At 32.6% G+C, this 16554-nt stretch overlaps 3 protein-coding genes and 1 long non-coding RNA gene across 4 annotated transcripts; 2 read left to right on the top strand and 2 right to left on the bottom strand.

Moving 5' to 3' along the window:
• Positions 1-1218: 1218 nt before the first annotated feature.
• On the top strand, positions 1219-2532 carry LOC101501207 (uncharacterized). The gene is made up of 2 exons (XM_004485657.4): positions 1219-1636; positions 1849-2532. The coding sequence occupies exons 1-2, from the start codon at positions 1273-1275 to the stop codon at positions 2187-2189; spliced, it is 705 nt and encodes a 234-aa protein (XP_004485714.1). The 5' UTR covers positions 1219-1272; the 3' UTR covers positions 2190-2532.
• A 498-nt stretch (positions 2533-3030) lies between these two features.
• On the bottom strand, positions 3031-8409 carry LOC101500879 (uncharacterized). The gene is made up of 5 exons (XM_004485656.4): positions 6611-8409; positions 6304-6488; positions 6018-6188; positions 3706-4158; positions 3031-3617 (listed from the first exon to the last, which is right to left on the bottom strand). Exons 1-5 carry the CDS (start codon positions 8103-8105, stop codon positions 3177-3179), a joined length of 2745 nt encoding a protein of 914 aa, XP_004485713.1. The 5' UTR covers positions 8106-8409; the 3' UTR covers positions 3031-3176.
• A 2695-nt stretch (positions 8410-11104) lies between these two features.
• LOC113787018 (uncharacterized) lies at positions 11105-12568 on the top strand. The gene is made up of 2 exons (XR_003473213.2): positions 11105-12050; positions 12127-12568. It is a non-coding gene; the product is annotated as an uncharacterized lncRNA (long non-coding RNA).
• A 1504-nt stretch (positions 12569-14072) lies between these two features.
• Positions 14073-15248, bottom strand: LOC101500566 (syntaxin-124-like). Its single transcript, XM_004485655.4, has one exon. It carries the CDS (start codon positions 15079-15081, stop codon positions 14167-14169), a length of 915 nt encoding a protein of 304 aa, XP_004485712.1. The 5' UTR covers positions 15082-15248; the 3' UTR covers positions 14073-14166.
• Between the last annotated feature and the right edge of the window lie 1306 nt (positions 15249-16554).

The following is a 16554-nucleotide window of genomic DNA, read 5'->3' as shown; positions in this document are numbered from 1 at the left end:
CACAAAATAGATTCTTGAAGTTAAATTTCTAGCATAGTGTTTATATTAATTAATATTAGACACATTTTAAATATAATTATTTGTCAAAAAAAATTATGTATAACTCATCGCAAAAGAAAAAATCGTTTTTCCATATTCAATGAACTACTTATTACATTAAATTAGACGTGTTGGACTTTTGATCAGTTACAAAGGGCTCTACCATCGTGTATTATCTTTCTTCTCAATATACAATGATATAGAAATTTCAACACTAATGGTCGGTGGTCGTGTTTTGACAATTTTATTATTAAATATATTTTATTTATAGCTATAATAGAGATTAAAATTGTCAAAATAGTATGAATAAATTTATCAATAAATCGACAATTTTTTGTCGTTTTTGTTTCTTCTAATTTTTTACTAATAAACTTATTTAACGTAGCTAAACATGAAACTATACTTCTCAAAAATATATATTTTTTGGGTAGTTGGAAATACCTCATTGGAAAGGGTAGCTTCACCCGTGCTAGTAGCCCACATTCCACACTCGTCAAAGATCCTATATATAAGAAGAAAAAACAAAAATCACTAAGGCTAAAAAAATTCATTGAACGTTTTAAAAGTTTTTTACTAAAATAATTTTGACATTAAATATTTTCACACCTACTTATGTCAATACTCATTACATTTGTAATAAAAATAAAAGAATATAAAAAGATATTTAAACAATAAATACATCTTAAAATTTATAACATTATTTTATATACCAAAATTTTCTCCAAAAAAATTCTTATATAAAAAACAGGAGGGTAATATAATTTTGAAGTGTTTTAGATATATAAAAATATCTATAATCACCAAATATCGATGATTATATATATATATTCTAAAAACTTTTGTTAATGAAAAAAATAGACATTGTAACTCTTCCACTCTATGATCGGTTTCCACGATAAAATCACTAAAACAGTGACTTCAAGCATCAATGAAAAATAAAAAATTTATTTTATCAAAAACATTATGTATTCCGTAGTGAAATTTATTTAAAAGAAAAAATAAAAATGGTTGGTAACTAGTGACGACTTGGGCACAGGGATGAGTGATGAGAAGTAAGAAGGGTGGGTCCAACCTGAAAAGGCGTATCTAGTCCACACGTATAATCCAACGGGTCAAATTGAATAAGACTCGTGTCCCTCTCTATAAATTCAGTTAGGATCCCAACTTGAATTCTCCATTGCAATTTGCAACTTCAACACATCAAACTCAAAGCTCTTATCATAAACAACAACAATGCTATCTCTAAAAGTTGTCCTCTTTTCCACTGCCGTTATTTTAACGGCGTTAGGATTGAAAGCATCTCTAATTCCATTGGTTACCACACATCTCCATCTCATATGGAACTTCTTCCTCTTGTGCTTCACTCCTCCATACCTCTTCGTTACCGTCAACGCCATCATCATCTCCATCCTCGCTTCCTCCAGGTTCCACCAATCCCAATCCCAATCCCAACTCACTCCTCCCCCTCTTCTTCTCGTCAACAACCTCCTCCCTACGGATTCACCCACGCCTATACTACAACAAACTCCACAAATTCATAAACCTCTCCCTTCTACTAGGTTCACTCACCGGAAACCTCTTAAATCCAATCCTGAAGGTATATATCTAATATTTTCCTTTACTTTTTATAAAATAACAATTACTTATATAAACAAATAAGACTTTCTTTTTCATGCACTGTAATTTTATTTCTAAATCAGTATTTAACTTTAAATGATGAAAGTAAATGCACCAGGATTATTTTAATAAAAAACTGAGAAAATAAGGGAAGAAACGGCGAGTACAGTCATGACGTTTACTTTGTTGTAGGTGGGAAGGCGTTGAGGGTGGCCAAGCAAAAACGGCACGAGACGTTGGAGAACACGTGGAAAACGATAACGGAGGGTCGGTCCATACCGTTGAGCAGACACATCAAGAAGTGTGACACGTGGCATAACCGTTACGACGCGAGCCCGCATGAAACGGAAGATTCCAGCGTTAGCATCAGCGAATTCAACTTGAACAAGACATGGAAGCTGAGAAAAGAACCGTCGCTGAGTCAAGACGAGTTGAATAAACGCGTCGAAGCGTTCATACGCAAGTTCAACCACCAAATGAGGTTGCAAAGACAAGAATCATTAAATCATCACTACATGCATGCCCATGATTAACCGTGATACCAACATGTGTAAATTTTTTAACAGTATATATTGGACTAGTGAGTAATTAGTTAGGGTATTTACATCATATTATATGTTGGTAGTAGTATTTTATTTTTTTGTGCATGTTAGTTAAGGTAGAATTATAGTCATAGTCATGTTTTTTGTCCTCTGATCCACGTGTGATAAACGTGAATCAAGTTCCAGCATGTATTTAGTAAAGTAACATACACAGTCACTCAAATTCTTGGGGACTTTATTGGTTTCAGATAGGGTCTAATGCACGTAGTTAGTGTGTTGTGACGTGTGAGTGTTGTAAATCATGGGATATTCAGTTCAAATGTTTTTTACTCAATTAGGTTCACAAAAAATATAGTTCGTTTTATATTCACAGCAAGCATAAGCATTGTTCCACACACACAAATCCCATTTGAACTTTGTATCACCTATGAGGTCAGATAGGTCAGATTCTTAAAGAATACTTCATCCTCCCCAGATAAGACATGAAGAATCCAACATCATTGAATTTTTACGAGTGGAATATAATAAGTTCTCAAGATTTGTTTAAGTAATAAAATTAAGCACCAGTTCAACTCAGGCTGTTCATAATTCTCAAACAATACGATATGATTTTCCAAATGCAGAAAAATGAATAACAGAGCGGACAACTTTCATTCCGTAGAACCTTAACATGTTTGCGCATGTCTTTTATGTAATAACTACCAAATCTAACATATCTTCTGTGCTTGTTTTCTCACAACATCAACATACTAGAAAACTCCTCTCGACGCACAAATATTTTGCTGCAACATCATGGCACGAAGCTGACGAGCGAAAGGAATAGACGTGCAACTTAGGAACTAGTACAATTTACTGTAAGATGTACAGGTTAAAATACAGTAAAACCAACTCTGGTTAGATTGATGGTACACAATACAAATCATCAAAATTTGATTTCATGCTATAAAAAATTCTAACTGGAATACTATGACTCAACATTTAATTTCGTTTCAGCTTCTTAATTCTCTCAAGGGCACCGAGCCGATTTTCATTGTCTTTTTCTTTTGCACCACCATCTACTTCTCCATTATTTTCAATCTCGTCTCTCTTTCTAATCAAACCACCAAAAACAGCAGAAGGAACATCTTTTTGTGCAATCTCAATATCATCATCATCAGAGTCATTTTCTTCTGGTAACTCAATTTCTTCATTATTTGTATTAGTTTTTATCCCTCCATCGGATTGTGATTCAACTCCAGCACTCACAAACCCAACTTTTCTTTCTTTTGTCACCGATTTGTCAGCTGCTGGGGCTAATTGCCTTTCTAAAGCAGCCATTTCGTCCTCAGCGATCCCAGCCTCTTTTAATTTCTCTTTGGCTTCATCAAGATTCACAGTTTGATCCTTCTGCATCAGATATTCCGGCAGTATAAAATGTGTCTGTAAAAACAATAAAACTAAGATCAGAATAAATGCAAAATAAAACAAGGATAAGCCTCAGGAAGTGAAAATTGAAAATTAAATTAACCTGGCTGTAGCTTGCAGAGACACTTCGTTTAATTCGAAGCATTTCCCTAAAGGTGTCCTCATTTCCATGCTGAACTTCAAATTCGTGCCACTTATTCCAAAAGTCTGGATCAGACCGTGGATCAGCAAACTTAGACGCAAATACATATATTCCACGAGCACGTTCAATTTCTCCCAAGCTTCTTTCCAGCTCAGCATACTTCAAACACATAGTTTTGACATCCTTATCTGGAAGACCAGATTCAATTGCCTGCTCATAGATCTCACGTGTTTTGGGTACACCGAATATCTCAGCTGCACGAGCAATATATATTTCATACATGCTTAACTTCTCATTGTTGGGCACAGCTTTGGTTGCTTGATCATAAACCTTCATAGCTCGCTTTGCTAGTCCATAGTCCTCCTCCAGCTTAGCATATTGCAGATAGAGAGGTTTCACTTGATCAGCAGGAGCCTGTTTTGGCAAGTATGACCCAAAGAACAAGGGTATTAGCATTATAATACATTATTAGCATCCAAATTCAAGTGTTACAAGACACAAGCAAACACATTATCAGACGGTTGAACATCATCATATACAACAATGACCTAAGGAAAATAATAGTTACGACAAACTAGATGCTTTTTTATTGCATTACAAGTTCATTGCCGTATAATTGCTTGATATCTAGTTCATTACATTTTGCAAATAGCCATACCAAAATACTTACTACTTTATTGAATACAAAAATAGGTACAGCACTTATTTCCCAGACATAGCAAAGGTTAACCAATGTGAAACGATATTACTTCTGACTTTGATGCCTCTAACTTGCTTATAATTGTGCAGAGAATGTAAAGATATATTTTATATTACACTCTGGAATTACCAAAAGCAGAAGAGGACAATACGTTGGTGATTGTAGAGAGACAATTGCTATCCAAATTATGTGGATATTTATAGCTTTGGCTAATACCTTCCCAGTCAAAGAAGTTGCACGTTTATTCATCAGTGAAGTGGTTAGGCTGCATGGGTTTTCACTATTATGGTCACTGACAGAGGCAGGTTATTCCACAGCCAATGAAAGGGCTGTTATGGTTCAAAAAGAAAAGGAAAACCAAACTGAAATGAACTGTTTGTGTTTTATCCTGAACCCAACTGAACTGTCTTCACTGGGTTCGTATATTTCCAAACCCAAGCGTTTCTAAAACTAAAGAACCAAACCATTTCTAAAGCGAAAGAACCAAACTGCTTGTATATGCTGAATTGAACCTAAACTCTATGGAAACTACAGGCCAGACCTGAAAGTAAACAAACTTTTGAAGAACCTCTGCACAGTCCAGTAATTAATATGCAAGTGCAAGCTTTGAATAAAAAAACCCAACAATTAAAAATCATCTTTATTGTGTCAAACCACAAGGAAGGAGATTATGAATCTCCAAGGATATTAGTATACTGTGTTATAAATTATAATAACTTGATATTAAAGGTAGCAGTTTAATTGTTCATTACTTTAGAGTGGTATTTTGTCAGTACTTTATGATCAATATTCTCAAGCTCAGTTTCTTAATTCCTTTTTTAGGTGTTATACAGGGTAAGATGTACAGAGTTATGGATTGGGTAAAAGGGCATCCTAGTGGGTGAGGTTCCTATATTGAACTTTGCTGGCCAGCATGTCGCAGATGCAATAAGCATTTCCCGTATAGCCTTTATTTGCCTCATACAGCTTCAGAATGACAACACACCATCTCAATATAAACACTTAATCACATCAACAAAAATAAGATCCCAGAAAGAAAACATGGTCCCAATTCAAGAGGAAGCAACACAGCAAGCATATTCTACCAAAAAATATTGACATCAACATGAAAGAAAAAACAAAGCAAGCAGTCCTGTTATGAAAAAGATCATCTAACAGAGATCTATAAAGAACAACAAAGGCATGAAATCTCAAAGGGTCTTCAATGCAATCTAGAATTAAAGCTCAAATCACACAGCAGAATTGAAGGAAAAATTATGGCATCTATTCAACTATCTCAATGATGCCTAACACATCCAAAATATTCTGTTGAATTTTATGAACAGGAGAATAAAAAAGCCTTCATATCAGCATTAATCTACATCAACTCATCCAATCCAATCATCATCTTATGTAAAATTAAGAATTGTTTTACAGGTTCAATTGAGTAGTGCAAACTACAACCATACAAAAGATAAAATTACAGATATAATAATGCAGAAAATTGCTGGTTGGTCATTTGAAAAATATTACAGGAATAAAAAAGATGTGTCTATATCTTACACACAAGTAATCCAGAAAGAAAAGTACATACCGTTTCAACTGCATTCTCAAACAGCTCTCTTGCTCTCTCCAACTTTGTCTTTCCATATCTCTTCACAAATTTAGACAGGTATGTGACCCAGATGTCTTTAACATGTGGGTACTTAAATATCTTAACTCCTCTTTCATAAACCTTAAAAGCATCTTCAAAGTATTTGTGTTCCTACATAAATCAAAATCAATTAACAATATGTGGATGAGCGAAACCCAGCAAAAGTAAAATCCAAAAGAGATATTGTACTAAAATCAATTAACAATATGTGAATGTTGCTTCATACCTCCAAAAAGTATGCATAATTGATTATTACTTGTGGCGTGGCTATTCGTAAATCCAAAATCCGTTCATAAACTGCCCGGGTAGACTCCAAATTACCTAGACTTTCCTCCAAATCAACATAAAAGGTCCATAATCTCAAAGATTTATGCAGCTTCATCTGAACCGGTTGATTCCCATCAGCAGCCACTGAAAGTAACGCAGAATATAAAATGCAATAGTTAGTTAACTCCCCCCAGCAAACACACAAAAAAAAAAAAGTACAGCTTATTATGAAAAATAAAATGGGAAACAAGTCAAACTAAGAATACCTTTTCGTTTGACCTCAACTGATGGCTCTGCCGTAGCCCGCCTCATAAGCTCGAGTGCTCCTTTGAAATTCTTATGTTTCAACTCTAACTCGGCCCACTCACACCAGACACTAGCAAGATTATCCACAGTTTTGTAGTTCACCTGCACTGCCTTGTCAAAAATGACGCGAGCATTGGCAAGATCTTTGTGCTGCTCGTAAAGCTTGGCAAAAGCCACCCATAACGTGTGAGGTTTTCCCACCGCCTTCATGGGATCAACAGTCCTCACAGCCTCTGTGTAAGTGAGTATCTGCTTAGTGGGATTACCCTCAAAAAGCTTCACCCTCCTGTGCCACTGTTCCACATTATGAGGATTTTGACGCAAAAGCACACTATTAGCCAATTCAGGTCTCCTCTCCATGAGGTAGTCAAACCGAGCCAATCTCAAGTCAATGTCATTTTTATCATTCAGCCAAAATCCTAGTAGAATCTTCTTCTCAAAGTCCTCATACTTAAAACGAATATCATCATCTTCTTCATCGTCCTCGTCCTTCACCCCATCTTCATTTTGTTCATCTTCTTCATCACTCAAACCCATATCCTCCATCTTATAAGCAAGCATGCTCTCTTCAAATTGCGAGTACGAATCAAATATGACACTGAAATCTCTTACAGTAATAACAGTAGACATACCCTCCTCAAACACATCCCTAGCCTTCTCATGCAAACCCCTCCTAATGTAATACTCAGCAAGTGAAGTCCACAACCGACCAACCTCATCAGAAAACTTCCTTATCCCACCCCTAATAATAGCATCCACATTCAACCCAGACACATCATTGGCATGCCTAGTCAACAAATCACATAACTCCAACCAAAGCCTATGCTTTGTTTTTCCCTTTATTGAATAAAATTTATCGTCATTCAAAACAGAAGCTAACCTCTCAGCAGACTCTTGCCAAAGACTTGAATTAATTAAAAACTCGATAAAATCCTCAATATGAGAAGGGTCATATTGCAAATACCTGCGATAAACCCTAAGAGAGGTTTCAATTGGGATACCCTTCTGACTAACAAAAAATAGATAATGTTCCCAAATTCGATCATGCTGAGTAACAGGAAGTGCACAGAGTGCTCTATCGAACGTCCTTCGCGTTCGAGTAACGAGCTTCTGATGAGTCAGGGTTTGGAGATACATGATCCAAATACGAGGCATTTTGTGCATAGTAACAAGGGCACGTTCGAATGTGTTGTTTAGGGTTTCGTATTGAGAGTGAGTAACAGGGAGGCTACGAACGATTTCGAGACGTTCACGGAGGTAAGCGTACCAAAGCTTGTAGCTTCCAGGAAGAGCTTTTAGGGCACGTTCGTAGATGACGAAGCGTTTCTTGAAAGGTGAATCTGAACGAGCGATAAGGTAACGCCACCATAGTTTGAGACTGAAAGGGTTACGAAGTAACTCTTCTTCGTAAACTAGGTCGTCTTCTGATGGATATAGTTCTTGTGAAATTGACATTTTGATAAATTGATTGATTTCAGAAGAAGTAAAAACCCTAACCCCTTCAATTAATCCCACAATTTGAATGGAATTTCAGAATCACGCTGCCATGGAGGTAGTCATAAAGTGAGGCTGAGGGCAGAGAAGTTGAAAGAACCCTAACGCAGCGAGTGGCGGTTTGCGGTTAGACGGTGGTGAGGGTTGGGTGTGGGAGGTTGGACGGCGGCGAGGTTGTATGGGTGTTGAAGGGAAGGAAGTAGATCCTAATTCCTATGGGGTTTTTTCTTTTTTGAAATGAAAATCACAATCTCAATAATATTATTACTTTTTTGTCTTTTTGACAGATCCATAATATATCTATATATTTCGTTTTTTTATTTTATGAATCTTAATGTATTTCTTATTGATATACTTTTTCTATATAAATAAAAATTAAGGTAGCGAAGAAACTTTTTATTCCACAAGCAATGCGATATGAGTGATTAATATTTAAAAAAATGTTAAGAGAAAATAAGATATTGTGTTTCGTTTGTACTAGATCTAGTATTCCCTTAAATTGTTTATTTATTTTTTTAGCAAAAATAAAGTGCAAATGTAATTTTATATTTCATCAACAATTATGTTGAGACATACTAAAACTCATATTTTTAATCATCTCAAGAAAATTAAGTCATATTTTTATAATATACTAAGGAAAAAGTTTATATTCCTAAAAGTTAGATAAAATTTAACCACCAAATTGTCTCATATTTTTAAGGATATTTTAAAATGTGTAATATAACATGATAACACTGTATTTTCTTATTTTATATATCATACTGAAATTTATGGCTCTTGGATAGAATATGATGTGAATGTTGAAAAATATGACGATAGTTGTTCCTAACTTCTCGTCAGAGGTGATGCACATGCATACACTCCGATAATCAAATAAGTTTTTGTCAAATAATAAGAGGTTTTTTTAAGGTTAGAATTTCAGTTATGATCTCAAGTGTCCTTATTATATATTAGATTCTTTTAGAGTTTCTAAAAGTTTTTCGTTATGTTCGTCAGAAAAATCATTCATCACTTTCAGACCACTCTCTTATGTGGGACACATGTGCTTCAAACCATAATATGATCACCATCTTGTGGTTGTAATCGTGGCTGGACCGCCATCAAGTGGCTCAAAATGCAGACATTGGTGAGTTGTTGTGGTATATCGTTATTGAATTTTCTTATCAACCATCTAATTATTATGATTGAAGATCCATGTGAGTCACTATAGATGACAACTTCATACTCCTTCGAAGAAAGGAGTACACCCTAATTCCTAGAAGCTTATGTATCATTATTGATCAAATCGGTTAAATTCGAGGTGGTTCATTTCTTAATTAAATTTAGACTATGATATCCTAAATATGATCCATTACAGATAACGACGTAATATTGCTAGTATATATTTATTAAACTTTTTACTTTATAATGTTAAACGAGTATATTAATTTTTCTAATTTTTGTAATTATTTTTTATAATAACGACAATATTTATGTCGTTCAATGTATATGTGGCATTAGCTTACTAGCTTTATAGATTTTTGTCACTTTTTTCATTAATGAACAAAAGTGTAAGGATCAAATTATTAAAAAGAAAAAGATAATAATAATAATAATAATAATAATAATAATAATAATAATAATATTAATAATAATAATAAAAACAAGTCATGAAACCTAAAGTGACTACAATGGTGAATTTAGGTTTTGATAAGTGTTATTGGTGTATTTATTAAGAAATTAATTATAAAAAGATATATCCTAACTATTGTCTCAAAGCATTTGTTAATATACGAAATGTGGAAATAAATGTTGAAAATAATGTATACACTTTTTCTGGGTAATCAGAGAAAACCCGCACTATCATCCGTTTCATAGTGAATGTAAAATTTAAGTCTTTATCTTTGTCCGTAACGGAGTTCGAATTTTCCCGTACCTGCACTCACTCATATAAATAAGATTATAAATTTAAAAATCATATATATTATAATTAATATAATTAAATAATAACTAAATTAAAAAATATTTTTTATAGAGATAAAATTATAATTTTTAATATTTAAAAAAATATTAAGTATATTTAATATGTATATGTATGTATGTAAATTTCTAAAAATTGCAACAATATTAGTTGTGGGCGCGAGTTTGAATGCGGGTGTTGAGTGAATATCACTGCCCAAATCCGTCTCCGCCGCCGAATTTAAATTTCGAGAAAAATTTACATCCGCATTCAATTAAAACAGATTTTCTTTGTCTAAATCAAGCAAGTTTGAATGTGTATTGGCGGGTGTGGATTTTATTGTCAACACTAATTTTATATCGACCTTTTTCACATAAAGTTTCCTTATGTTTTTGTAATAATTATTAACAAGTGTCTCCATAACACGTAATGTATGATTTTTATAAAACAATTGAATTAAAAATATATTCAAAATTGTGTCTTTAATTTTTTAAAGTTTAAAATATATTTTATTAATGTAAAACCTCTAATTTTATATTCCTAAACAAATGTTCTAAGATCACTTCTCATAACTACTTTTTTTAGAATCATATATATATGAATGAATATAATTTAAATCCAAAAAGATAATAATTAAGGTTTTACAAAACAGTTTCGGATCGGGAAAACTACCACGGCCAAAAAAGTTATTATAGTGATCTATACTATTTTTTTTCCGTTTTAAAGTCGTGAGGAAAAATCACAGAAAGGCCCGCAATGCCTGCAACGAAACCCCGTTATGAAAATTTTGATTTTTAAGTAGTTAAAAAACACATTTTTAAATTGTATCCAAACATTATCTTATTCTCTTAATTTTCTAATTACGATCTCTTCTCATGTTTCAATCAAAATTATATATCATACGGTAGTAATAATTTAAAAAACATTTATACAATATTAAAGTTAATTTACACGGCCACATCTATAATAATAAAAATTGCAAAATTTAGAATGCAACATCAAAGGCAAACACAACCACTATTTAAACTTTGGTAAGAATGAATGTAATGAATATAAAAATAGAAAGGAGTGAAAGTGAATTTGAATTATGTTTGAAAGAGGAATTGGTGTGGGAAAGAGAGATGAGATTAATAATTAAAAAAAGAGAAAAGAGAAAAGAGAAAAGAGAAGATGAAGGAAATGGTAGCTAGCTTTTTCAACTGCTACACGTCGATGCCGTAAGCAGCAATAATAATATCAAGTCGGCCACACGCAACCGTTCTCTTCTCTCTTCTCTCTCTCTCTCTCTTGTTATTGTTATTGTTATTGCATTCCATTTAGCAGCAGTATCTAACATCTAACTACTACTCATCATTATTTCAATTCATAATTATGCTTTCATTTCATTTCATGCCTTCTTCATCATTCATTTCTTTCTTTCCTTTGTCTCTCCCTCTTTTTTCATTCCATGCTGCAAAAATGACAAAAAGAAAAACATCATTAATTAAATTTGTTGATTAGAGAAAACCCAGAATGGCCAATCCTTATTACTGTGTTTCTCTGACAAAAAGTTTGCATTTTTAAACGTTTTCTTCTGTTGGGTCTTTATTATGTAATGTAACTAACCACCCTTTCTTTTTCTTCTTCTTCTCCTTCTTCATTAATGCCTTATGTTATTATGTTAGATCCATTTTGTTTTTGATACACATGATGTGATCAGTGATCTATCTATCTTTCTTTCTTTCTTTGTTCTGTTCTGTTCTTTCTCTATGCGCGTGTCCCATACTCTTCTCCATTAATCCTCACTCACAGTATTGTGTAACAAGTAATTAACAACAATGTCAATATCATTCATTGAGGTTAAGCTTTGCAAACACAAACTAGCACCAGAGAGGAATGTATGTATGTGACATAACTTTGCTCAACTCTGAGTCTGCCATTGTCTTCTTAATGAGGACTCTCAACATGGTTGCTATATGGAAGATCAGGTTCTTCTCCCTTTGCTTTCTAACTTCTCTATGCTTCTTTCAATAAATATAATTCACCATTTTGTCATGTCACAAGATTTTGAGGGGAAAACCAAAATGGTGGAATGGATTGGATTGCAAGCTGCTGATGAGTTGACAGAACAGCAGTGCTAGCTGGTACATGATTGAGTGAGGGTATGTTTGTAAATACACTTGTTTGTGTTTTTCCTGGTTTCTTTCATTTTTTTATTTTATTTTAAAATTGGCTATTTTTTTGGGTTAATATTTGGTGACAGTTTGTATTTAAGCAGAATATTACAAATTAGTACTACAAATTTTTGTGTGTGTGTGTGGTTGATCATGAATGATTTTTTACTTTGTTGCAAGGATGAGGTATGAGACTATGAGCTATCTGAGAATTTCTTGCTAATGTTGTTTGGTTAAGTTTCTTTGTACTTTTTTGTCATGGCTGAACTTTTTACTTAAACTAGACTTTGTACTTGTTTGTCTTTTCTTTAATTAATGAGCTAGCTTCATCATTTCCAACTTGTGACTCAATCTATAATAGTTGTCATCATGAATTTAGTGTGGAAATTACCAAACCCTCTAACTCATTGGCCATGCAATGATTGGTTTGATACATTACTAGGTTTTACAAAGACGAGGTGCAAGGTTAGGCTTTGAGATGTTTCAATTCGTTCAGATGTGACACAATTTTGACTTAATTATTTTTTGTGAACACAATTACAACTTAATTATTATTAGGCCAAGCATATATACCAATACAACTAAAAATTGTGCACTAGTACACAAATGAACTAGTACACAAATGATGATTAATTTTGGTTGTCTCTACTTTGTTTCGGTTATGCCACTACAATAACTATTTTTAGGATGTATCGTTCTATCTATGTACCACTTTGCTCTGTGTCTTGTAGATCGTTGTTTCACCACCACTATATTCACTATTCTTTTTTTTAGGAACACTGTTCTAAGATGTATTGATCTACCTATCATTTGCTTTGTGTCGTGTGCAATCAGTCACAATATTATGCTCTAATTTTCTTCTCTTATTTTGGATAATCTCTCTACTATTTGTATGAAATTTATTTTGTTTATATATGTTTCGACCAATCGGCAACATAACAAGATTGATTGTATAGAGTGTTATGTCAATTTGTTATGTTGTCATAACTTTAATTTCCAACAATTTTTATAACGATGCACAAACATTTAAAGTTGTCGTCACCTAGTTATTATTTTAGTTTTATGGCTTTCAAAATGTTTTAATTTAATAATATACAATACAATTATACATAATGTTTAGATTTTATCAAAATTTCGAGTTGATTTGATTTCGGTTAGATCACTAACGTCATACCAAAACATTAGATATAGCTTAATAGCATGTTCGATAACATGATGTGAGACAGTAAATGTGTGGGTGATGAGTAAACTACTAGTTGTAGCTTTTGTTTGGATGTATCTTTCTACCGTAGAAATTGATATTTTCAAACACATGTTCCATATGACATGCTACATATCCTATTAATAGTTACAAGTGAAGTTTTGATTCAAGGGTGTAACATTTATAAATATAAATGACTAAGTTGATAAAAATAAAATTAAAAGGATTAAATTGAAAAATAAATTAAGATAAATGATGAGAAATGCAAAATTTTCACAATATACAGTGATACTAATTTTTATTTGTAACTATGTTATAGATACAAAACTGTCTATGACATTCATTTAATATAAGCCGTATTAAAAATGTGTCATATTCATTTATTTATCAGCGTAGTTTGATTTTCTTGGAGTCTCATCTTTTAAGATATTGCATATCAAAGTTATTCTACCATTGTCAGTAAACATGCATGAACAATAAAAAAAGAGAAAAGAAAAAGAAAATAAAAGCTGATCAAGATTACAGAAATCTTGTGTCAACTTGCTATTACAATGTTGTCATTGTCATGTTTGAACTTGTTCTCTCTTGCTATTACAGTTCCATGGAAATCCAAAAACAAAAACAAAAAGTCAGAATAACATGGTTCTATATATGGATTCTATAGCTTCTTGAACAAAAACTCTTTTTAATATTCTTTCTTCAATGATGAACTTGACCCTTTTTTTCTTTCTAAAGTATCAAGTGAGGTAGAATTGACATCAAAAATGGAAACAGAATCACAATAACGAGAACAATACCAAGAAGTATTGCATAACAAGTCCATTTCCTTGAATCCTTTTGATGCTCTCTTGCCTCATGAAGTTGTTCTGTTCCTCTTCTAACAAAAGAACTAGCATGTGCAACATGACTCTCTATGTTGTTCAATTGTTGTCCTTGTGACTCAACAAGTGCTGCCATATCCAAAAAAACTTGATGCAACTCAATCAAATTCTTCTCTATTTCCTTAACAGCATCATGTCTTTCTTGTATCTCAGAAATAGTGTCCATAATTTGACCCCTCCCTTGTTCTTGAATAGCCCTTTGCATAAAAGTTTCACTTTCACCACTTGATATCAAATTCTCAATAGTATCTTCATCAGCTTTCTCGCCTGTTATTGTAAAATACCTTCTTTCAATTGTTTCTTTATACTCTTGTTGCATTCTAGCTCTTAAACCTTGAAAATCATCCATCATGTCTTTGAGTTTCTTTCCCAAGCCACTAACCACTGAAGTTCTTGTTCTATCAGCTGATGAACCTGGACCACAACCTGGAAGGTTTCTATTGGCTGCATTGGAACGTTCTAATGCTTCTAGCTTACCTTTTATGATTTTAACTCTTTTAAGAACCTGTTCAACATCTTTATCCATTCTTGCTCTAAGATCTTTCATTGTTTTAGCATTATGGACAATTTTGCTTTCTTCATTAGACTCTTGCAATTTTCTATAAAGCTTCTCAACTAGCCTCATGTCTTCTTTCACATTCTCAACATCTTCAAAGAATTTATCAAGGTTGATACTTTCTTTTCCTGCTTCTACATCATCAATGTAGGCTTGCTCTTTCAAGTCACTGTATTTCTTAAAGGAGCTTGAGAATAAGTCATTCATTTTTGCAGATTTTTTTTATGAACAATAACTAACACTGTTATTTTTGTCTCCTTTTGATTGGTTTCTTGTGTAACTTGTGAATCAAGTAACAGAAACCTTTACAAGAGAATAATAGATGATGGTTTGATCATGTAACACATTAATTCTCTGTGTTTTTCCTTCTTCAATGTGTCCTCATCCACTTTTGGATATGATCAATATTCTACAAATGGAGAGGAAACAAGAAGGTGACAAAAGGAAAAAGTAACCAAATTGTCACCAACAAAAGGGTATGAGGCAAAAATGTTGTTTTTCTTCTTGGGGTGGATGTATTAGAGGTTCATGGTTAATGTGAAATGGGGACCAGACAAATTAACTAGATACTAATCAAAGAAAGGTGTTTAGATGTTGGATATACCAAAGGTTACTCCTATATGAACAAGTGGCAGTGCTGTTTTTTTTTTTCTTTCTTCAAATCTATAATAACCTATAAATGACTTGGTCATTTTTTTTTCTGTCCTCTCAGCCAACTTGGTCTTTTTTTAGAGGTACTTTTGAGCCGAAATTAAATTTTGTATAAATAGTACATCCCTTAATAAATTCTCTTACCCTTGATAAACGTTCTCATTTTGCATTGTTGACTCAATATTACTACATCCATATATTTATATTTTTTCTTTTTTAGCAAAAACAATGGAACATATCTTAAACTTAATAAAAAAACTAATAAATAGTCTTTTAAATCTTAGTTCAACTCATAAATGTCGATAGTATTATATTTGACGTCTTATCATAAAATCTCATAGTTGTGTGAATTAATTATGGTAGAATTTACTTTCTTCTAAAATAAATAAATAAACTTGTAAACAAATTTTATGATTTTATTATTATTCAAAAAATCTCATGGGCAGTGAGTTACAATGATACAATTATATAGGTAGTAAAATTATTAGAAAATATTACAATGTGCATAGCGGGATGTAAATGTAAAAAAGACCACGATGTGAACATTTTTAATAAGACTTAAAAAGACTGAACCGAAAGAAGAAAATAAATATAAGACCTAAACAATATGATAAATAATGTTGTCCCATCTTTATTAGATATAATCAAAATAAATATATATATTCAAAGTATATCCCTCCAATTTTTCTCTCAAAATAAATTTTAAATGGAGGAAAGTAATCATACATACAACTTGACAATAGAAGAAGTAAGTTTCTCTTAAAAATTAGCAATAAATTTCAGCTATCATTGGTGCAAAAGTTGTTTGCCTAAATATAGGAAAAATTCCACTTTTAATTAAGAGAAACAGCAAACATGACTTAAATTTTACTAGGAACATTTCAAGGGTTAAAAATCAATTGGGAGAACAAATTAAGCATAGTTACATTTTCAATGTTTTCCAAATCAGGTGGCATGGTGAGCTCTCAAAAAGAAACTAAATGGCTTCAACCTACAACCTAATTCATCTGCATTCCATAAATTTCCCTA

Source organism: Cicer arietinum, chromosome 1, assembly GCF_000331145.2.
Source record: "Cicer arietinum cultivar CDC Frontier isolate Library 1 chromosome 1, Cicar.CDCFrontier_v2.0, whole genome shotgun sequence".
In the NCBI taxonomy this organism is placed as follows: domain Eukaryota; kingdom Viridiplantae; phylum Streptophyta; class Magnoliopsida; order Fabales; family Fabaceae; genus Cicer; species Cicer arietinum.
Note: the sequence above shows the minus strand (reverse complement) of the source record. Positions and strands in the feature narration are given on the sequence as shown.